Here is a 22,960-nt window from a genome sequence, read left to right on the forward strand (position 1 = left end):
CCTAATATATATGCAATCCATGATTGACCCTTGAAGATCTTGATTGCATTGTGCCACTGTTGATCTCAGCCACAATAATCATCTTCAACTAGACTAACCTAGTCTAATTAACCTTGAGCTTGATGAATTATATGTGCAATTACAAAGTTGTCAGGTAAAGCTAAAGCCTTATCTAAACATAATTAACCTAACAAGAAAAACACAAACTCTTCTATAACCTATTGCCATATTACTCTTCTCTTTCAATCCAAAAAACCTACTACACTCTCATCTTCTTTTCACAAACCCTAAATATGGTATGCAAATAGTGGATTGTGGGTTGTCAATTGAGGTACGTAATGTGAGATTATTTCTTGGTTTGGGACTCTTCCCAGAATTATTGAGGATGTTGTGATCAAAGACTCGTTGTAATTCTGTTTGTTATCAATACATCGTTTCTCTTCAACAACAAAAAAAATGCTGAAGAACATTGCATATGACATCGTTGACTAATATTATATTGTTTGATCATAATATATTTTTATGAAGACCAATATATATATTGAATAGTTGAGATGCTTTGCTTAATTGAGCCGTTTCCTTTTTTTCCTTTTTTCTTTTTTGTGGCAGCCGCAACAAAATACTTTTACGCCAAGCCATGCATTGTAACACCCCGACTCCAAATTTAATTCATATTTTAATATATTTAAAGTGAAATTATGAATTTACCCTTGGGGTAGGGGTAAATTGGTCATTTTCTTATCTGGAAGAATTCTGGGATCACGACTGGTATTTTTGGGTAAGTCATACTGAGATGAATTCGTAGACATGCGGTAGGCTTGATTCGGAGTTGGAACGAAGATTTGGCGATCAAAAGTAATTCAGTGGCAAAACTTGTAATTATTTCGAAAAGGGTTAGAGTAAAAATATGATTTTTCACTTTTACTTCACACACACACACACACACACACACACACACACACACACACACACACTCTCTCTCTCTCTCTCTCTCTCTCTCTCTCTCTCTCTCTACCTCTACGCGCGACCTCCCCCTCCCCCGTTACTGTTCACCAAACCATAAACCACCACCCCGCCACCATTTCTGGCCACCTCGATCGACAGCACCGGTCCCAATCTACGCCTCACGAAGTCCCNGAACCCGAACCACCCAGTTTCCCCGTCTGAAACTCAAGAATCGCATACGGCATTGTCTGGTTCAAACCCGAGTCTTCCCGACGTAGCACCGTCGCCTCCGCCGCCCAATTCCGATGAAAAGGTGAGGTTTCTTCCTCTTTTTCCTTAGTCTAGCTAACTATTGCATAGGTTTGGATCGATTTGCTGTGTAGAAAACCGATTTGAAACCCTAGGTTTTGGTCGGATTTCAAAGTGAAATTCCGGCCAGTTGCCGTCCGAATTGGACCTCCCCGTAGTTGAATGATGTGATCATGACCTCGAGTAGAAGCTAGGGTAGGAAGGGTGAGCTCGGGTGTGGAGTTTTTCTGTCACCGGAATTTACTCTACACATCCACGCGCTGCCGGCGCATGTTGCGGTGCGTGGGCGAGGGTGGTAAAGTTGCACTTTGTCCTGATGAGATCCTCAGGTTGTCACGAGTGCGTAGAATTTTGCGGATATCAATTCGGACGTCGTTTGACTATCGAACGAATTTTCACATATTGTGCGTTATCCTGGTTCGATAGGTTCTGACCATTGGATCGTTTCCCAATTAAAATATGTTGTTCTAGGTATTCCTAGGATCGTGTAGGACTTCACGGATCGTGAATTGGAGCCCCGGATGTTCCGATTCAATAATTCAAAGTTTGTGGGTTACTGATAACCGAACAATCGTGAGCGATTCCTAAACCTATAACCAGGCAGGACCCTCTCGTTTAGCAAAGCATGGAAACTTGTAAATCAGATTTTGGGACCATGAATGGTATTTTTGGGTAGGTGGTACTGAGACGAATTCGTAGACAGGCGGTAGGCTTGAATTGGAGTTGTAACGAAAAAGTTACGGGCAAAACACTTCCAGTGGCAAACTTGTAATTATTTCAAAAAGTTTGGTAAAAATCAGATTTTCACCTCAGCTTCTCTCTCTCTCGCGCGACACTCTCTCTCCTCAGTCTCTCTCTCTCCCCGACGTCAACTCTCTCTCTCCTCGGTTCGCGCAGCTCCGGCCACGGCAGGACCCGAGACCGGTCCCGATCGATCCGCCTCGACGCCCCGATCAAGCCTGCCCGTTTTCCCCGTCGGAAACCACGAACTCCGGCCGCGAGCTCGACTGGTTCGAACCGGAGCTTGCTCGCCGTCGCGCCGCCGCCTCCGCCGCCCAAACTCGGTGATTGAGGTATGGTTTCTCCTCCTTTTTACGAGTTCTAGCTGATGTTGGTATAGGTTTGGATCGATTGTGAGTGTAGAAACCGATTAGGAAAACCTAGGGTTTGGGCCGAATTTCAAACTGAAATTCCGGCCAGTTGCCGCCCGAATTGGGCCTCCCCGTAGTTGAAGAAAGTGATCCTGACCTCGAGTAGAAGCTAGGGTAGGAAGGGTGACCTCGGGTGTGGAGTTTTTCCGTCGCCGGAAATTACTCTGCACACCCACGCGCTGCCGGCGCGTGTGGCGGCGCGTGGGAGAGTCTGGTGAGGCTGCATTGTAACCCGATGAGATCCTTAGGTTGTCACGAGCGCGTAGGAATTTGCGGATCTCAATTCGGATGTCGTTTGACTATCGAACGGATTTTCGCATATTGTGCGTTATCCGGGTTCGATAGGTTTCGACCGTTAGATCTTTCTCGAAGTAAAATATGTTGTTCTAGGAATTCCTAGGACCGTATGGGACTTCACGGATTATGAATCGGAACCCCGGATGTTCCGATTCAAAAATGCAAAGTTTGCGGGTTAGCGATAACCGTAAAATCGTGAACGATTCCTAAACCTGTAATCGGACCTTAGGATACCTTCTTCAACGTGCACGTATGGGGAATTTGGGGAATTAATCATTTAATTTGTGATTTCCGCTTCGACGTAATTTTATATTAATTAACGGTTCGTATCTCGAAATAGGTGTTTCGACTGCACGTACTCAGCAGGCAGGACCCTCACGTGGTCAGGCAGCGTGGGATTATCTGTGAGTGGACTTTGTTTTAATCATATGCATGGTTTTAATTGATGAAAGTTTCTGCATAATGTTTTAATGGTTTATGGAATATATATATTATATTCATGAAATGATTTTTGTTGGTCGGTTGGTTCTGAATATATATTATATATATATATATATCGAGTTTGGCATTCTTGGGTTTTGAGAGTGTCTTTGTGTGGATATTGGGGAGGTATATTTATATATTCACTATAGATGAGATATTGGGGTAGTTGGAGGTTGTTGTGGAAGAGTGTGGTTTTAGAGAGAAGTCGGGTGATTACACTACGTAAGTACCTTCCCTAGTTACTAGTCTCACTCGCGGCGTTGGATGTTCCGGCGTGTGAGACACTTTCCATATGCGGCGTTGGATGTTCCGGCATGTGGAAAGACTTATTATAGAGTTTAGGGTCATCACCATGGCGTTGGATGTTCCGGTGTGTGATGATCCAGTCTGCGCGCGTAGGACATAGTTTGGAAGCTACACATGGCGTTGGATGTTCCGGTGTGGGAGCTTTGGAGTTTCGTCCCCCGGTTGGACCGCTCATCCCTAGACGCAGGATAGCACCTAGAAATCCTGCGGACTAGTTAAACGATCCCCCAGTTGGATTGTTTTCCCGGTACCTAGGTGGTGTGCTGAGTTTATCGTATAGCTATTTATATATATATATATATATTATTTATATAAGTATCTTTATACGGGTATGTATGGTTGAGTGGGTAAGGAAGTTAGTGGTTTGAAAGGAGTGGTAAGTTTGAGAGAGTGGGGTTCCTTTTTAAAGGAGGTAACTGGTATTTTTCTGAAATGTTTTTAATGAATTAAGTTTTGGGTAATTATTTATTGAATTGTGAACCTGCATGTCTTGAGCATTATTTTTACATGGTGGGGTTATTATATTGTTTTAACTGCAATTTGGTTTTTGTCCACTCACATATTTTCTGTTTTGCGCCCCCCAGCCAGTAGTCGCTCCAGGAAGCGTGCAAGTGGTGTACGAAGTTCGATCTGTGCATCTTTCTAGTTAGGAACTGAGTAATTTCTTCTACTCAACTGTACTTGTAATCTAAATTCAGTAGATGCTCTGTATCGCCCTGATAGATTTTACTTGTGAGGCCGGAGGCCACTTTAGTGACTTGTAAAATTGTGAAAGCATGCTGTTGGTTGGGATTTTTAATTACTGTGTGTTGCAGGTGAAGTAAATTTTGTTGGGATTGCTTAGTTTACAGGGGAGACTCTGCCAAATTTTTGGTAGAAAGTCTCGAGTTTTAATTTAGTGGGCCCGGCATCGGGATGATGTCGGAACAAAGACGGGGTCCGCTCCGATTTCCGGGAAATTCCGGGGCGGGTCCTGTCAGCTTGGTATCAGAGCATTAGGTTCATTTTCCTTCGACTATTGCACTTTTGCTGCATTGTTGATCTAATGATTTCATGATTTCTTTGTGTAGAATCATGTCGGCTCGCAGAGCTAGAACAAGAGGCCGCGGTCAGAGATGGGGGCCGAATCCTCCACCTCCATCTCCGTCACCCCCTCCTTCACCACCAGTACCTTCGCCTCCACCATCCCCACCTGCGGGAGATAATGCTTTGGATATGAGACATGTGCTCAGCCAGTTTACTCGCACAATGGCTACAGCCTTACGGGGAAGGCGCGGTACAGAAAGTTCTGAAATTAAGAGAGTTAAAGAACTTGGGGCAAAGGAATTTGTGGGCAGTACTGACCCAGCAGAAGCAGAATTATGGATTACTGATGTGGAAAGAATTTTTGAGGTTTTGGAATGTCCAGCTGAGGATAGAGTCCGCTTGGCTACCTTTCTACTCAAGGGCAATGCTTATCATTGGTGGAAGGCAGTAAAAAGGGGTTATGAAAATCCTGCTGCCATAAATTGGGAAGAATTTCAGCGAATCTTTTCAGAGCAGTTTTACCCACCTTCTTATAGACATGCAAAGAAGTCAGAGTTTCTGTATCTGAAACAGGGGTCTATGTCAGTAATGGAGTATGAACACAAGTTTAATGAGTTGTCCAGATTTGCTCCAGAGTTGGTTGCCACAGAGGAGGACAGATGTAGACGATTTGAGGAAGGTTTGTGGTGGGACATTCAGGCAGTGGTTACTGCTAATACTTATCCAAATATGAGGGCGTTGGCTCAGGCAGCTGAAAGGGTGTCAAGGAAACTCGGTGGAAATGTGGGTAGGCGCCGTAGGGATACACCAGGAGTTGGTGGGCCCAGTCAGGGTCCATCAAAGAGGGGAGGATCTAGTTCCAGTTCTGCTAGCGGTGGATGGTCAGGAGGACGGGGATCTAGTTCTAGTAGTGGGAGATCTGGTTCTCGTCCGGCTTGGACTCAGTATTCAGGGCCACAGTCTACAGCTAGTACTGCCAGGACTCCTTCCCGGCACACTGGGGTGACATGTTTTAATTGTGGACAAGTTGGGCATATTGCAAAGGATTGTACCAGCTATACTCAGGGAGGTGGACCGAGTCAAAGTAGTAGCCTGACATGCTACTTTTGTGGACAAGTGGGGCATACTAAGAGAAGCTGCCCAATTATACTCCAGACTAACACAGCGATTCAAGGAACTGGAGCCCAGCAGGGGCAAGGTAGTATGGGTCAGAATCAGAATCAAGGTGGTGTCTCTTCCTCTGCAGCAGGGTCATCCAGTAGCAGGGCACCGTCATCCTCTAGAGGCAGAAGTGGTGGGCAGGCAAGGGGTCAACCTGGGCGTTCCACTACTCAGGCCCGAGTGTTCTCTATGACTCAGCAAGAAGCTTATGCTACTCCAGACGTGATTACTGGTATGATTCCAATTTTTGGTTATCTTGCACGTGTTTTAATTGACCCGGGGGCCACACACTCCTTTGTAGCACATAGTTTCTTACCGTATATCAGTATTAGACCCTACCTATAACAGGAAGATTTAGTATTTCCCTACCTACGGGAGAAGTCTTGTTTGCAGATCGGGTATTCAGAAATTGTTTTGTCCAAGTAGATGATGCATGGTTGGAAGCGGATTTAATTCCTTTAGACTTGGTGGATTTGGATATTATATTGGGGATGGATTGGCTAGAGAAGCATCATGCATCAGTGGATTGTTTCCGGAAGGAAGTAACGCTTCGGAGTCCAGGGCAACCTAAAGTTATCTTCCGTGGGGAGCGTAGAGTTCTCCCTACTTGTCTTATTTCTGCCATCACAGCCAAGAAGTTGCTCAAGAAGGGATGTGAGGGGTATTTGGCACATATTATTGATACTCGAGAGATCCCTTTAAATCTGGAAGATATTCCTGTTGTGTGTGATTTCCCTGATATCTTTCCAGATGATCTCCCTGGTTTACCCCCTGAAAGGGAAATCGAGTTCACTATTGAACTTCTTCCGGGCACCAACCCTATTTATCAAACCCCCTATAGAATGGCGCCAGCTGAACTTCGGGAGTTGAAGATTCAATTACAGGAGTTGGTAGATCTTGGGTTCATCAGACCCAGTGTCTCACCGTGGGGTGCACCTGTGTTATTTGTAAGGAAGAAAGATGGGACCATGAGGTTATGTATTGATTACCGGCAGTTGAATAAGGTGACAATACGTAACCGGTATCCATTGCCTCGAATTGATGATTTATTTGATCAGTTGAAGGGTGCTAAGTATTTTTCTAAGATCGACCTGAGATCAGGATACCACCAGTTGAGGATCAGGGAAGAGGATATTCCTAAGACCGCGTTCAGAACACGGTATGGACATTATGAATTTCTGGTGATGCCGTTTGGATTGACGAATGCTCCAGCAGCGTTTATGGATCTCATGAACAGAGTGTTCCGACCATACTTGGATCACTTTGTGATTGTGTTCATAGACGATATCTTGGTTTATTCCCAGACTTTGGAAGGGCATAAGAAGCATCTGAGGTTAGTATTGAGAACTTTGAGAAGGAAGCAGCTTTATGCTAAATTTAGTAAGTGTCAGTTCTGGCTGGACAGAGTGATATTTCTAGGACATGTAATTTCAGCTGAAGGGATTTATGTGGATCCACAGAAAGTTGAAGCTATTGTGAATTGGGTACAACCCACAAGTGTGACAGAGATACGGAGTTTTCTGGGTTTGGCAGGCTACTATCGTCGATTTGTGGAAGGGTTCGCTTCGATAGCAGCACCTCTCACACGGTTGACAAGGAAGGATGTTGCATTTGAGTGGACAGAAGAATGTGAACAGAGTTTTCAGGAATTAAAGAAGCGATTAACCACCGCACCTGTTTTGGCTCTTCCGGATAATGCAGGAAACTTTGTGATCTATAGTGATGCATCTTTGCAAGGTTTGGGATGTGTTCTGATGCAACATGATCGGGTGATTGCTTATGCCTCGAGGCAACTCAAGAAACATGAGCAGAATTATCCGGTTCATGATTTAGAACTTGCCGCAGTAGTGTTCGCTCTCAAGATATGGCGACATTATTTGTATGGTGAGACGTGTCAGATTTTCACTGATCATAAAAGCCTCAAGTACTTTTTCACTCAAAGGGAGCTTAATATGAGACAACGGCGTTGGTTGGAATTGATAAAGGATTACGACTGCACGATTGAGTATCATCCAGGCCGAGCTAATGTGGTTGCAGATGCATTAAGTAGGAAGACTACTGGAAGTTTGACTCATTTGAGAACAGCATATCTTCCGTTATTGGTGGAACTGCGGAAGGATGGTGTGGAGTTGGAAATGACACAACAGGGTGGACTACTTGCTAGTTTGCATGTGAGACCTATTTTGGTGGAGCGAATAATTGTAGCCCAATTAGAAGACCCAACACTTTGTAGAATAAGGGGAGAAGTAGAAAATGGTTCACGGAAAGATTATGCAATAAGGGGAGATGGGGCGTTGGTAACAGGAACTCGCATCTGTGTACCTAAGAATGATTATCTGAAAAGAGAAATCCTGGAGGAAGCTCACTGTTCCACTTACACTATGCATCCCGGAAGTACCAAGATGTATCGAACCCTACGGGAATATTACTCATGGCCGCATATGAAGGGAGACATTGCCAAGTATGTAAGTAGATGTTTGATTTGTCAACAAGTGAAAGCTGAACGACAGAAACCTTCAGGGCTTATGCAACCACTTCCAATTCCTGAATGGAAGTGGGAACGCATTACCATGGATTTTGTTTTCAAGCTTCCACGTACTTCTAAGGGACATGATGGAATTTGGGTGATAGTGGATAGACTCACCAAGTCAGCCCATTTCTTACCCATCAAGGAAACTTATTCTTTAACGAGGTTGGCAAAACTTTTTGTGGATGAGATTGTGAGGTTACATGGAGCACCTGTGTCCATTGTATCGGACAGGGATGCCCGATTCACTTCCCGATTCTGGAAGTGTCTGCAGGAAGCCATGGGTACTAGGTTGCAGTTCAGCACAGCTTTTCACCCACAAACTGATGGACAATAAGAAAGAACTATTCAGACTTTGGAGGATATGTTGAGGTCATGTGTGCTGCAAATGAAAGATTCATGGGATACTCACCTTGCCTTGGTAGAATTTGCGTACAACAACAGTTATCAGGCGAGTATAAAGATGGCTCCTTATGAGGCATTATATGGGAGACAATGTAGGACTCCTATTTGTTGGAGTGAAGTGGGAGATAAGAAGTTGGAAAAAGTGGACAGTATCCGAGCAACAACCGAAAAGGTGAAGATGATCAAAGAGAAGTTGAAGATCGCACAAGACCGACAGAAGAGCTATGCAGATAATAGGTCCAAAGATCTTGAGTTTGAAGTTGGGGATTGGGTGTTTCTGAAGTTATCTCCTTGGAAGGGTGTGATGAGATTCGGAAAACGTGGGAAGTTAAGCCCTCGTTATATTGGACCCTATGAGATTATTGAACGCATCGGACCGGTTGCTTATAGACTTGCATTACCTGCAGAACTCTCTCGAGTGCATGATGTATTTCATGTGTCTATGCTTCGGAAGTATATGTCCGACCCTTCTCATATTTTGGAACATCAACCTGTGGAGTTAGAAGAAGATTTGTCATATGAAGAGCAGCCTGGGCAAATCCTGGATAGGAAAGAGCAAATGTTGCGCTCTAGATCCATTCCAGTAGTGAAGGTTCTGTGGAGAAGTCAAACCGTGGAAGAAGCTACATGGGAACCGGAGGCACAAATGAGGGCCAAGTACCCTTACCTTTTCCGTTAACAGGTACGTGAATTTCGGGGACGAAATTTTTATAAGGGGGGTAGATTGTAACACCCCGACTCCAAATTTAATTGTTTATTTTAATCGATTTAATTAAATTTACGAATTTACCCTTGGGGTAGGGGTAAATTGGTCACTTTCTTATCCGGAAGGATTTTGGGACCATGAATGGTATTTTTGGGTAGGTGGTACCGAGACGAATTCGTAGACAGGCGGTAGGCTTGAATCGGAGTTGTAACGAAAAAGTTACGGGCAAAACACTTCCAGTGGCAAACTTGTAATTATTTCAAAAAGTTTGGTAAAAATCAGATTTTCACCTCAGCTTTCTCTCTCTCTCGCGCGACACTCTCTCTCTCCTCAGTCTCTCTCTCTCCCCGACGTCTTCTCTCTCTCTCCTCGGTTCGCGCAGCTCCGGCCACGGCAGGACCCGAGACCGGTCCCGTTCGACTCGTCTCGTCGCCCCGATCAAGCTCTGCCCGTTTTCCCCGTCGGAAACCACGAACTCCGGCCGCGCGCTCGACTGGTTCGAACCGGAACTGTTCCGCCGTCGCGCCGCCGCCTCCGCCGCCCAAACTCGGTGATTGAGGTATGGTTTCTCCTCCTTTTTACGAGTTCTAGCTGATGTTGGTATAGGTTTGGATCGATTGTGAGTGTAGAAAAACCGATTAGAAAACCTAGGGTTTGGGCCGAATTTCAAACTGAAATTCCGGCCAGTTGCCGCCCGAATTGGGCCTCCCCGTAGTTGAAGAAAGTGATCCTGACCTCGAGTAGAAGCTAGGGTAGGAAGGGTGACCTCGGGTGTGGAGTTTTTCCGTCGCCGGAAATTACTCTGCACACCCACGCGCTGCCGGCGCGTGTGGCGGCGCGTGGGCGAGTCTGGTGAGGCTGCATTGTAACCCGATGAGATCCTTAGGTTGTCACGAGCGCGTAGGAATTCGCGGATCTCAATTCGGATGTCGTTTGACTATCGAACGGATTTTCGCATATTGTGCGTTATCCGGGTTCGATAGGTTTCGACCGTTAGATCTTTCTCGAAGTAAAGTATGTTGTTCTAGGAATTCCTAGGACCGTATGGGACTTCACGGATCATGAATCGGAACCCCGGATGTTCCGATTCAAAAATGCAAAGTTTGCGGGTTAGCGATAACCGTAAAATCGTGAACGATTCCTAAACCTGTAATCGGACCTTAGGATACCTTCTTCAACGTGCACGTATGGGGAATTTGGGGATTTAATCATTTAATTTGTGATTTCCGTTTCGACGTATTTTTATATTAATTAACGGTTCGTATCTCGAAATAGGTGTTTCGACTGCACGTACTCAGCAGGCAGGACCCTCACGTGGTCAGGCAGCGTGGGACTATCTGTGAGTGGACTTTGTTTTAATCATATGCATGGTTTTAATTGATGAAAGATTTTGCATAATGTTTTAATGGTTTATGGAATTTATATATTATATTCATGAAATGATTTTGGTTGGTCGTATAGCATTTGGCAATATATGTGGTGAGTTTGGCATTTTGGGTTTTGAGAGTGCATTTATATGGATAGTGGGGAGGTATATTATATATTCTCTATAGATGAGATATTGGGGTAGTTGGAGGTTGTTGTGGAAGAGTGTGGTTTTAGAGAGAAGTCGGGTGATTACACTACGTAAGTACCTTCCCTAGTTACTAGTCTCACTCGCGGCGTTGGATGTTCCGGCGTGTGAGACACTTTCCATATGCGGCGTTGGATGTTCCGGCATGTGGAAAGACTTATTATAGAGTTTAGGGTCATCACCATGGCGTTGGATGTTCCGGTGTGTGATGACCCAGTCTGCGCGCGTAGGACATAGTTTGGAAGCTACACATGGCGTTGGATGTTCCGGTGTGGGAGCTTTGGAGTTTCGTCCCCCGGTTGGACCGCTCATCCCTAGACGCAGGATAGCACCTAGAAATCCTGCGGACTAGTTAAACGATCCCCCAGTTGGATTGTTTTCCCGGTACCTAGGTGGTGTGCTGAGTATATCGTATAGCTATTTATATATATATATATATTTTTATACAAGTATCTTTATACGGGTATGTATGGTTGAGTGGGTAAGGAAGTTAGTGGCTTGAAAGGAGTGGTAAGTTTGAGAGAGTGGGGTTTCTTTTTAAAGGAGGTAACTGGTATTTTCTGAAATGTTTTTAATGAATTAAGTTTTGGGTAATTATTTATTGAATTGTGAACCTGCATGTCTTGAGCATTATTTTTACATGGTGGGGTTATTATATTGTTTTAACTGCAATTTGGTTTTTGTCCACTCACATATTTTCTGTTTTGCGCCCCCCAGCCAGTAGTCGCTTCAGGAAGATTGCAAGCAGTGTTCGAAGGCCGAATCATTTACATCAGTAGATTAGGCTTCGAGTAATTTCCTTTTTACTCAATTGTTCTTCTAAACTAAATTCAGTAGATACTCTGTTATTGCCCATGTTAGATTTTACTTGTGAGCCCGGAGGCCATTTAGTACGTTTTGTTGTATGATGAAAGCATGCTGCTGGTTGGGATTATTTTTATGTATCTTGTAGGTTGAAATTTTTGTTGGGTTTGCTCAATTTACAGGGGAGACTTTGCAAAAATTTTGGTAGAGAGTCTCGGTTTTTAGTAAATGGGCCCGGCATCGGGGGCATCGGGGTGAAGACGGGGTCTGCTCCGATTTCCGGGAAATTCCAGGGCGGGTCCTGTCATGCATTTCCAATCTTTAGTAAGAAAATAATGTCAAAATTTTATAATTAAAGAACCTAGATGATTTTGTTTTTTCATTCAAGTTGGATGTTAGATTGAAATTTGATTATGTACATTATTTTTTATGGGGTTTAACCGCAATGGTCCTTGTTTTATACCTGAAATTTATTTTGGTGCTCTATTTTATTTTGTTTTTTTTGTTTTTTGTTTTTTGTTTTTTTTTTTTATGTAATCCCCATACTTCCATTTATGTGGCAATTTCGTTTTCCGCCAATTATGTTTACTTTCGTCAATGTTAGGGGTAAATCAAACATTTTACTTCTGGTATATATGGTAAATCAAATATTTCTCCACCACAGTAAAATATATATATATATATAAAATAAATTTAAAAAATAAAAAATAAAAAAAGGAAAATTGAATAGAACAGATGAAATTTTACCCATCAATAAATGGTCAGATTGACGAAATAATACAGAATGACGAAATTAATACCCATGAGAGATTAGAGGATGGTAGAAACCAAAAAAACAAATTGAATGATCAACATGAAACGCAGATATTGCTTGACTTGACCATTGTGGTTAAAAGCCCTTTTTTTAAATAATAATAATGTATATACATAATTACAAAATCATAGCATGGCTCATTAGACTTTGTATTGTTCTTAGGAGATGTCATATATAGATGCAAAACCCAGCCCTCAGTATGGGTCATTAGAATCAACAAAGCGACAATTTATTTACGTATTCTGTGATACTAATGATGACCAACAGCTTTGGGAGGGTCGTTGGCAAAGGTGGATTTGGAACAGTGTTTATAAATTGTCCAAGTAGCTATAAAGATGCTTTCACCATCATCTGTTCAAGGGTTCCAACAATTTCATGCAGAGGCATGTTCGTCAAATTAAATAAACTAACACAATGTCTTGAGCTCAATCATATGTAACATGTGTTTATTTGTGCCTTAAATTGCAGGTTTATCTTCTTAATTATGAGAATTCATCATAAAAACTTGACAAGCATTGTCGGATATTGCAACGACGAAACCAACGTAGGGCTTGTCTACGAATATATGGCCAATGGAAACTTATTAGATCATCTTTCACGTTTGGCTGCAATTGAACTTAAGTACTACTTACAAATTTCATGCACCACCATATGATTGGGGTTCCTTTGTAAGTTAAGCCAGAAATAAACAAGGCTTTGCTCCTCTATTCTTCATATGGATACAGATAATAATAATAATAAACTAAATACAGCGATAACCATTCATTTGAGTCCACCTCACAATATCATCTCATGTCCTGAACAGTTCGTCAGTGGTGGAATGTATTGCTCATACGACTTTTTAGAAGTTTCACCAGTGACTAGCTAGGCCTGCAAAGAAGTACCAAAAACACTTCATGACATTAACTCTTGGCCAAATATGTTGCCGTCTACTATTAAATTTTTTCATTTAGATCTCACATCATCTGCCCCAATATGTTTGATTAGCTAATGGAATTAAATAATGTGATTCTTTACAGTTCACTTTCTAGAATTACTCTGTCAAAATATTGTACTCTATAGGTTTGCTAATATTGTACATATAATGATAACTCTGCATATGGTTTCTCAAAAAAGTAGAATAATATTATTGCAGAGAATGAAGCCATTCCTCTTTCCACTGCTCGGTGGCTTTGCTTTTATGCTCCTCCTAGTTCATGCCCAGGATGATCAAACAGGTATGTCTATCTCCAATTGCCAAAACAAAAAAAAAACAAAAACAAAAACAAAACAAAAAAAAAAAAAGGTTGCTTTGGTAACAGTGTATAGTGTAAGCCATACATTTCTATAAGCACAAGACATCTAACATGCGTGTCTCTCTTTCAGGCTTTATTAGCATAGACTGTGGCCTTGCAGAAAATACCAGCTATACAGAAAAGATGACAGGAATTAACTACATTTCAGACGAAACCTTCATAAGCACTGGTGAAAATAACGTCGTATTGCAAGAGTACAGAAATAAGTATCAAGAGCCCTACATGTCTCTTAGGAGTTTCCCTGGAGGGATCAGGAACTGCTACAAAATCAATGTCACAAATGGCACCAGATATTTGATCAGATCAAGTTTCAAATATGGGAACTATGATAGGCAGAATATATTGCCAGAATTCGACTTGCAACTTGGAACTAATGTTTGGGATTTGGTGAAGTTGGAGGATGCATCAACCATTACAAACAAGGAGCTCATACATGTTCCTCTAAGAGACTATATACATGTTTGTCTAGTGAACACCGGCTTGGGGATTCCGTTTATATCGGCACTAGAACTGAGGCCTTTACCTAATACATCTTATCAAACACAAACCGGGTCGTTGGCACTTCAATGGCGGCTTGACACCGGTCAAATAGCAGCTAATTTGACAGAATACAGGTGAGTACATAATGTCCAAGGAAATGTTTACATGGTTGAATAGCTAGAATCAATACTGATGGTCCCTTGAATATCTATTTAGGTATCCAGGTGATGTTCATGATCGCTTCTGGTATGGCTACTATGACGACAATTGGAAACGAGTAATTACCTCGTCCACGATCGACTCGGATGTTCACGATAGTTTCCAGCCCCCATCTGTTGTCATGAGCACAGCTGCCACACCAAAGGATGGAACTGATGCCTTGTACATTTCCTGGATGGATTTTGATAACAGTGCAGAATATTTTGTTTACATGCACTTTGCAGAATTTGAAAAGCTCCAACCCAACCAGTCTAGGCAGTTCAACATTACTATGAATGGAGAGTCCCTTCATGAGAAAGTTGTTCCTTATTACTTGTCCTCCTCCACTATTTACAGCACTAGAGCTTTGAGTACTGGAGGAAAATATAATATTTCAATCTTTAAGGCTAAGAACTCTACCCTTCCACCAATCCTTAATGCCATCGAGGTGTACACCGTAAAAGAATTCTTAGAATCAAGAACAAACCAAGCAGATGGTAAGTACTTTGTCCTTATACTTGTAACACAAGCTAATTTTGTCACTGTTAATTTAGTGATATATTCTGTTTGCTTTTGAAAATATTAGTTGATGCAATCACAAGCATCAAGTCAACTTACAAAATTAAGAAGAACTGGCAAGGAGATCCATGCTCCCCTCTGGTTAACTCATGGGAAGGTATAAACTGTAGCAATGAGCACAGTAGAATAGTATCCTTGTAAGTACTATGGCTGTCTTACTCAAAATATTTTTAATTAATCCCAATTATGTCTTAATTATTCAATTACGGAACGTATATGCAATCATGCAGGAACTTGTCCTCCAGCGGATTAACAGGGGAGATAGCTCCTTATATATCCAATCTCACCATGATACACATTTTGTAAGTATGCCTTAACTACTACATATTTGTAAAATATGCCCATAATTGGTCACAATCAGTAGTTAAATGAGTAAAGCTGCTTATCATTTCAGAGATTTATCAAACAACAACTTAACTGGATCAATCCCAGAATTTTTATCTCGACTGCGAAAGTTAATGGTCCTGTAAGTTATTGACTTGCTTATGGGTCTAAACAGCCAACTCCTTAAAAATTATGGTAATAGATCTATTGCATGCTTTGCAGAAACTTGGAGAAAAACAAACTCACAGGTTTAGTTCCCGTAGGACTCATTCAGAAGAGGAAGGATGGTTTGCTATCCCTACGGTACGATTTTTATTTTTAAAAGAAAGGAGGAAGAAAATTAACAATAAAAATAAAGAGCAGAAGTGCTATTTTGAAGTCCATCAAAATCAATCTTACTATGATGGCCATCAACAATTTTCTTTTCAGTTTGTGTGAAAATCCAAATCTATCCGGACAAGTTTTGTGCAAAAAGAAGAAGCAGAGTATCAGTATTCTCTTGGCAGTGTCAATCCCTGGAATTTTCATCCTCTTATTAACTGTATCAGCTGTTTCATGGGTGGGCTTTAAAAGGAAAAAACGACATGCCCATTGTGATGATCCTTTTGGTGTAGAGGTGATGCAGAATTCCAACCAAAACAGTTTATTGGAGTCAGAGGGCCAACGCTTTACATACCCAGAGATTGTGGAGATTACCAGTAATTTTAAATCAATAATTGGAAGAGGCGGATTCGGAGAAGTCTACTTTGGCACTCTGCAAAATCAGACTCAAGTTGCTGTCAAGTTACTGATTTCATCGTCAACACAGGGCTCAAAAGAATTTGAAAATGAGGTAGCTATATGAAGAAGAATATATATACTTGCATGTTTGTTTTGTATTGATTACGAAGAGAGCTAAACAAGATCAACATTAGTTGTTGCTTAAAATGATTGATAGCCATAACAAATGCAGGTTAAACTGTTGATGAGAGCTCATCATAGAAACTTGGTTTCTCTGGTTGGGTACTGTGATGAAGGGGAGACTATGGCACTAGTTTATAATTTCGTTGCTAATGGAAATTTGCAACAGCGTTTATCAGCTGGTAAATCGATCGATACGCATTCATATGAACTCGCTTTATGGGGATTGACCATCTATAAGCCTAATTCTATGGTCACTGAAAACTTTTGGGTGCAGATGTAACTTTACACGTTTTGACTTGGAAGGAGAGACTTCAAATTGCAGTTGATGCAGCACGAGGTAAGCACTAAAACAAAAATAAAAATGAAATGAAAAATTATATATATAATCTAGTTTCTTCTCTTCCAGTTCTCAAAATTTAATTCTGCTCGTGTTCATCTTGGAAACATTAATGAAATAGTTATGACTAATGTATGTGTGTTTTTGTGTTGAAACCCAAAACCATAGTATGTTGCAAGAAAATCGTAGAGTTAAGATCTTCATTTAGTTAACATGGCTTAAGTAATTTTTGCAGGACTGGATTATCTACACAATGGCTGCAAGCCATCAATAGTACATAGAGATCTAAAGACTTCAAATATCTTGCTATGTGAAAATCTTCACGCCATGATAGCCGATTTCGGTCTTTCTAAAGTTTTTGCAACTGAAAGTGCCACTCATGTATCAACTGACCCTAAAGGAACATTTGGGTACCTTGATCCTCAGTAAGTGTTAATTTGCTCACAAAATTTTCCAAATTTTTCTGGAATCTTGTTTTATGATCAGATCCAAATTGTAACCTTTTCATATATGTGAACTGTTTGAATTGAGTTATATGTTTGGTCATTTTCTATATATGAGCCCTAAACCCTAAATCCTATAGGTAGGTACTGCTTTATTAGATCAAATTGTCCCTAAAACAAGGAATATCTAATTAATTGTTTTCCCTATTCTGCCAGATATTACTACACAGGAAAGCTGAAAAAAAAGAGTGATATATACAGCTTTGGGATTGTGTTGCTAGAGCTAATAACTGGTAGAGCAGCAATAATAAGAGATGTAGAAGCTGAACCTATTCACATATGTCGATGGGTGAGTCCAAAGTTTGAGACTATGGAAATTGAGAGTATCGTGGATTCAAGAATACAAGGGACCTACAACACCTCTTCTGCTTGGAAAGCTCTACAAATTGCCATGGCATGTGTGCCTTTAACGGCATTCCAAAGGCCTGATATAACTTTTATCTATAACAACTTGAAGGAATGTTTGGAAACTGAGATGTCCTCTGGAAGAACACAAATTGTAGGGAACGATGATACAAGTTCAAGCAGCTCAATTAGAATGGCCTCCCAAATTGAGTCAGAAACAAGTTCAATGTAACACCCCGATCCCAAATTTCCCCAAATTTAACCCTTATTTAATTATTTAATTATTTAAGGGTATTTTAGTCACATTTTTAACCGGAGAGAGTTTGGGACCGTGACTTATATTTTTGGATAGGTCGTACTGAGACGAGTTCATAGACACGTAGTGGGCTTGAATCGGAGTTGTAACGAGAGAGTTATGGTCAAAGGAAAACCAGTGGCACAATCGTAAATATTTCGAAATGGGATTTTTATAAAAATCTGGTTTTCTCTCTCTCTCTCTCTCTCTCTCCCGCGACCTCTCTCTCTCCCCCGTTCAGCTCCAGCTCGCCGCCACCACGGAGCACGGCGACCGTCGCCACCGGTCCCGTTGGACTCGCCACGTCGCCGCCTTCCTCCCGTGACCAGTCGCCGGCCTTGGACCGCCGCCTATCGGCCGGAAACTGGCGATTTCTCGCCGGAATTCACCCAAACTTCAAGCCATTCGATCTCCTCCGTTTCTCAACCAAATCAGTCGAGTGAGGTATGGATTTTCATCTATTTCTCGTGCTCTATCTGCTGGTGGGTTGGGTTTAGATCAATTCTTAGCGTAACCAATTCGATTTTCGAATTGAAAATCGGCCGAACTTCGGCCGCCGTGTTTGGCCATTTTCGGCCACTTTTTGGGGGTTGTCCAAGAACAAAAGTGACTCCAAATGGGGTGTTTTACCTAGGGTAGGAGTTTGGAGTCTCGGTTCCAAGATTTTTCGGGGAAGCGTTATCGCTTTGGGCACCCGGTCTGCCCGCGCGTGTGGCGGCGCGTGGGCGAGGGTGGTGGCATGTCTCTGGGCAGTTTTGAGGTCCTCGTGCCATCACGAGCGCGTAGGATTTCGCGGATCTCAATTCGGACGTCGTTTGACTATCGAACGGATATCGCCTATTGGGCGTTATCCGGGTTCGATAGGTTGGGACCGTTGGATGGTCCCGAAAATAATATATGTTAAACTAGGTATTTCTAGGATCGTGTAGGAATTCACGGATCGTGAATCGGGGCCCCGGATGTCCCGATTTAATATTTTAAAGTTTATATTTTATATTAACCGTTAGATCGTGCGATCGTGAGCGATCCGACCGTCCGATCTGAACCAAACTTGCAGGACGAGTGTCCTATATGTCTTAGAACCCATAGGAACTCCAGGATCGGAATTTGGAGGTCGTAGGTCCCGTGGGCCCGTTTGGCCAGGGTTAGGGTAGTTGACCCTTGGTTGACCGTGAGTCTGCCGGAGAAATCTCACCTTCCTAGGGGGATTATCTGGTGCTAGACTATGGTTGGGATTTACGAAATATTAGAATATTTGTATAATCATAGAATTAGAATTATATGGTTGTACGAGGGTACAACAGAGTCTAGAATGCCAGTTGGAGTGCGAGATGCACTACCTCAAGTACCTCCTTGGGTTTTGGATTCATTACGAGTACCATCAAGTGAAAGTTAGGTCGCACGTGGCGTAGGTTATCCGGCGTGTCGACAGGCCCCATACGTGGCGTTGGTTGTACCGGCGTATGGGGAGTCATGTGATATGATGTTGAGGTCCCGCGTGGCGTAGGTTATCCGGCGTTGGGACAGACCCCATACGTGGCGTTGGTTGTACCGGCGTATGGGGAGTTATGTGATATGTCGTGTAGGTCTCGCGTGGCGTAGGTTATCCGGCGTTGAGACAGACCCCATACGTGGCGTTGGTTGTACCGGCGTATGGGGAGATTATGTGAAATACAGAGAAATGAGATGAGGTATCGCTTGAGAGTGGAATTAGGTTTTATAGAAGAACTACGTGTGGCTTGATCCCTCGAGGAGGGTACGTAGGCAGCCTAAGGTTATTAGGTGCAGCCGCAGACTAATTATTAGTCATAATTTGTATTTGACTTGTTTGGTAGTTGGTTGAGAATTATTGGAAGGCCGAAGGCCATTTATATAAATTGCATGAAATTATATTGTGCATGCTGCCAGTTGGTGATATAAATTGTGTTTTTATGCAGGTTGAAATTTTGGGAAATGTCCAGTTTATAGGGGAGACTCTGCCGAAATTTCGGCAGAAAGTCCCGGTCTTTAGTGAAAGGGTCCGGCATCGGGGTGATGTCAGGAATTCCAAAGGATTTGTCTCGAATTATGGGAAAATTCGGGGCGGGTCCTTTCATTCAAGCAGCCCAGTTATTATCTCTACATAGACTGCTATCATGTAAGGAAAATTACCAAACTAAATATAAGTATGATGTTCGCCAATGAGGTCTAGCCTAGTGGAAAGGGTCTTGTCTTGTAGACCAGTGGTCTCAAGTTCAAACCTCTATAACATCTTAGCAGTGTTTCAAAAAAACACCCACCTCTTCCAAACTTTAGCAAAATATATATGAGTATTATGTTCATCATGACAAATGACCGCGAGATCATCAGCCACCAAAGCTGTTCTAGACTGCAAGTATTGGTTTAAGGTCTTCGCCTCACACTTGCACATTGTTATTTTCACATGAATTTGGCCTCTTGTTTTAGTTATGTTCTATTATTGCTATGGTCACCCCAAGTGAAGTGAATAAAGTTAATAATTGAGACTATTGATCACGGACTGCTTAAAGTTGCATAAATAGCACCTGAACTTTTAGGCATATGAGTCATTACCTCCTGAACTTTTAATTTTTATTTTTACCCGCTTAAACTTTATAAAGTGTTGCAATCCACCACTTACGTATAACTCCGTTAAAATTTCCATTAAGTTTAGGGTATTTTCATTAATTAACAACTAAAAATAATTATTAAAAACAAATTTTAAAAAAAAATAAAAGAAGCATTCAACAGGTGATGGAGGTCATAATCTTATGGTGATGGCAGAAATTGAGGTATTCTAAACTTGTTGTGGTTGTGCCCTGGTCTAATCTTATGGTGATCATATATGAAAATCAGCCGCACATGTAACGACCCGGTCCTAAATAAATTAGTAAATACTAATTTATTCAGAGAAAATACCATTTTGCCCATAGAATATTTTATTAGGTTTAAAGTTGACTTTTTGACCGGGAAGGAATTTGGGAATTTCAACTATATCGTTGCGTAGAGCACGGCGAGATGAGTCTGTAGACATGTGGTGGGCTTGAATCGGAGTTGTAACGAGAGAGATACGATCAAAATACCCTCTGTGGCATAACCGTAATTTTGGTGAAAAGGGTTTGATAAAATCAGAATTTTTTTTTTCTCTCTCTCTCTCCTCTCTCGCGCGACAGCAGCAGCCGGCCACATTTTGGTCAGCCGTTCTCTCATCCGGCCACCAATGTTGACGGAGCCAGTACCAAAATGACCGGGCCACCATCCTCTTCCAACCCCAGCTAAGCCCCGCCTCCAGCAAACATGATTTCGCTGGAAAATGGAGAAGAAGCGGCCGGTTTCACTCGAACTTCTCCGACTTTGTTCTCCCTCCTCCAGCCACTGATTCCGATGAATGAGGTATGGTTTCTCACCGACTTTTCATGCTCTAGCTGCTTGTTGGGTAGGGTAGGATTCGATCAATTCCTAGCATAGGTAACTCGATTTACGAATTTAAATTCGGCCGATTTAGGGATCACGATTCTGGCCACTTTCGGGCAGTTTTTGGGGTGGGTCTAATAACAAAAGTGGTTCCAAATAGGGTGTTATACCTAGGGTAGGAACCTTGAGCCGTGATTTTGAGAATTTCCGGTGATGTCTAATCGCTTTGGACACCCAAGCACTGCCGGCGCGTGGGCACTGTTGAAAAAAGGCATTGTGTCCCGATGCGATCTCCTTGTTGTCTTCAGAGTGTAGGTGTGCTCGGATTTCAATTTGGATACCGTTTGAGTCTCGAACGGATATCGCATATTGTGCGTTATCCGGGTTCAATAGGTTTAAACCGTTGGATAGTCTTAGATTTATAATATGTTAATCCAGATATCCTTAGGATTGTGTAGGAGTCGACGAATCGTAAAAAGGAGTCCCGGATACTCCGGAAATGCCAACCCTAGGGTTAGGTTCATAGTAACCGTCCGATCCGGACCAAATTTGTCGCATGTGTATCCTAAACCTTATGGAACCCATAGGAACTCTCAGATCGAAAATTGGGGGTTGTGGGCCCCATGGGCCCGTTTGACCAAGTTGGGGTAGTTGGACCCCTCATCTGATCGTGAGTCTTCTGAGGTAGTTTCACCCTTCGGAAGTTATTAGAATAACCTTTTTATCGAATCTTAATTGTTATTTGAGATTAAATTGGAAACTGATTCGATTTAGGATTTTCCTTAGAGGTTGTTGCTTATCATTAATTAATATTATTTGATTATAAATAAAGTATAATGTTCTAGTTGTGTAATACAGTATTTTATGGAATTTGTGTGAAAACAAGCATTGATTAATATTTAAATTGTTCTAGGATCTTTATGGAATTTATGTTTCTGTGCATGATCATTGGTCTAAAAATAATATTATTTTCCTGATTAAATTACGTTGCAGTCTACTATAGACTGGTATTACTAAATTGGGAATACCTCTATTATTAGTTTAGATAATTGAGAGTTTGTCAATTTGAAGTGCTATACGCACTACCCTATGTACCACCTTATGATTGTTAGGTCTCATGTGGCGTAGGTTATCCGGCGTGAGGATAAACCCCATACGTGGCTTTGGAATTTCTAGCGTATGGGGAGATTATATGATTGTCAGGTCACACGTGGCGTAGGATTTTCCGGCGGGATGACAGACCTCGTACGTGGCGTTGAAATTTCCAGCGTATGGGGAGATGATATGATTGTTAGGTCCCACGTGGCGAAGGTTATCCTGTGTGAGGACAGACCCCACACGTGGCGTTGGAATTTCCGGCATATGGGGAGATTATGTGATTGTCAGGTCACCCGTGGCATAAGATTTTCCAGGGGGATGACAGACCTCATACGTGGCGTTGGAAGTTCTGGCATATGGGGAGATGATATGATTGTTAGGTCACACGTGACGTAGAATTTTCCGGCGTGATGACAGACCCCATACGTGGCATAGGAATTTCCGGCGTATGGGGAGATTATGTGATTATTGGGGAGATTGGAATTCGGATTTTGTAGAAAGAACTACGTGTGGCTTGATCCCTCAGTAAGGGTACGTAGGCAGCCTAGAGTAGTGCCTATGTGCAGCCGCTGACTAAACGTTATAAATGTTGTTTTTTTTAGGTTGGATTATATGGTATTATGGGCCGAGGCCCCTAGGAATTTTGGTGATAATTCATAGATGGTAGTTGATGCATGCTAGAAAT

The 22,960-nt window shown here is 42.2% G+C and overlaps 1 protein-coding gene and 1 long non-coding RNA gene across 2 annotated transcripts; both read left to right on the plus strand.

Moving 5' to 3' along the window:
* Positions 1-13,645: 13,645 nt before the first annotated feature.
* LOC117620999 (putative leucine-rich repeat receptor-like protein kinase At2g19210) lies at positions 13,646-17,052 on the plus strand. Its single transcript, XM_034351257.1, has 11 exons — positions 13,646-13,724; positions 13,873-14,416; positions 14,499-14,977; positions 15,067-15,196; positions 15,290-15,361; positions 15,454-15,525; positions 15,606-15,686; positions 15,813-16,215; positions 16,336-16,474; positions 16,573-16,623; positions 16,859-17,052. Exons 1-11 carry the CDS (start codon positions 13,646-13,648, stop codon positions 17,050-17,052), a joined length of 2,244 nt encoding a protein of 747 aa, XP_034207148.1.
* A 933-nt stretch (positions 17,053-17,985) lies between these two features.
* Positions 17,986-19,921, plus strand: LOC117622281. Its single transcript, XR_004584966.1, has 2 exons — positions 17,986-18,210; positions 19,704-19,921. It is a non-coding gene; the product is annotated as an uncharacterized LOC117622281 (long non-coding RNA).
* Positions 19,922-22,960: the final 3,039 nt, after the last annotated feature.

This window comes from Prunus dulcis, chromosome 3 (genome assembly GCF_902201215.1).
Source record: "Prunus dulcis chromosome 3, ALMONDv2, whole genome shotgun sequence".
In the NCBI taxonomy this organism is placed as follows: Eukaryota; Viridiplantae; Streptophyta; class Magnoliopsida; order Rosales; family Rosaceae; genus Prunus; species Prunus dulcis.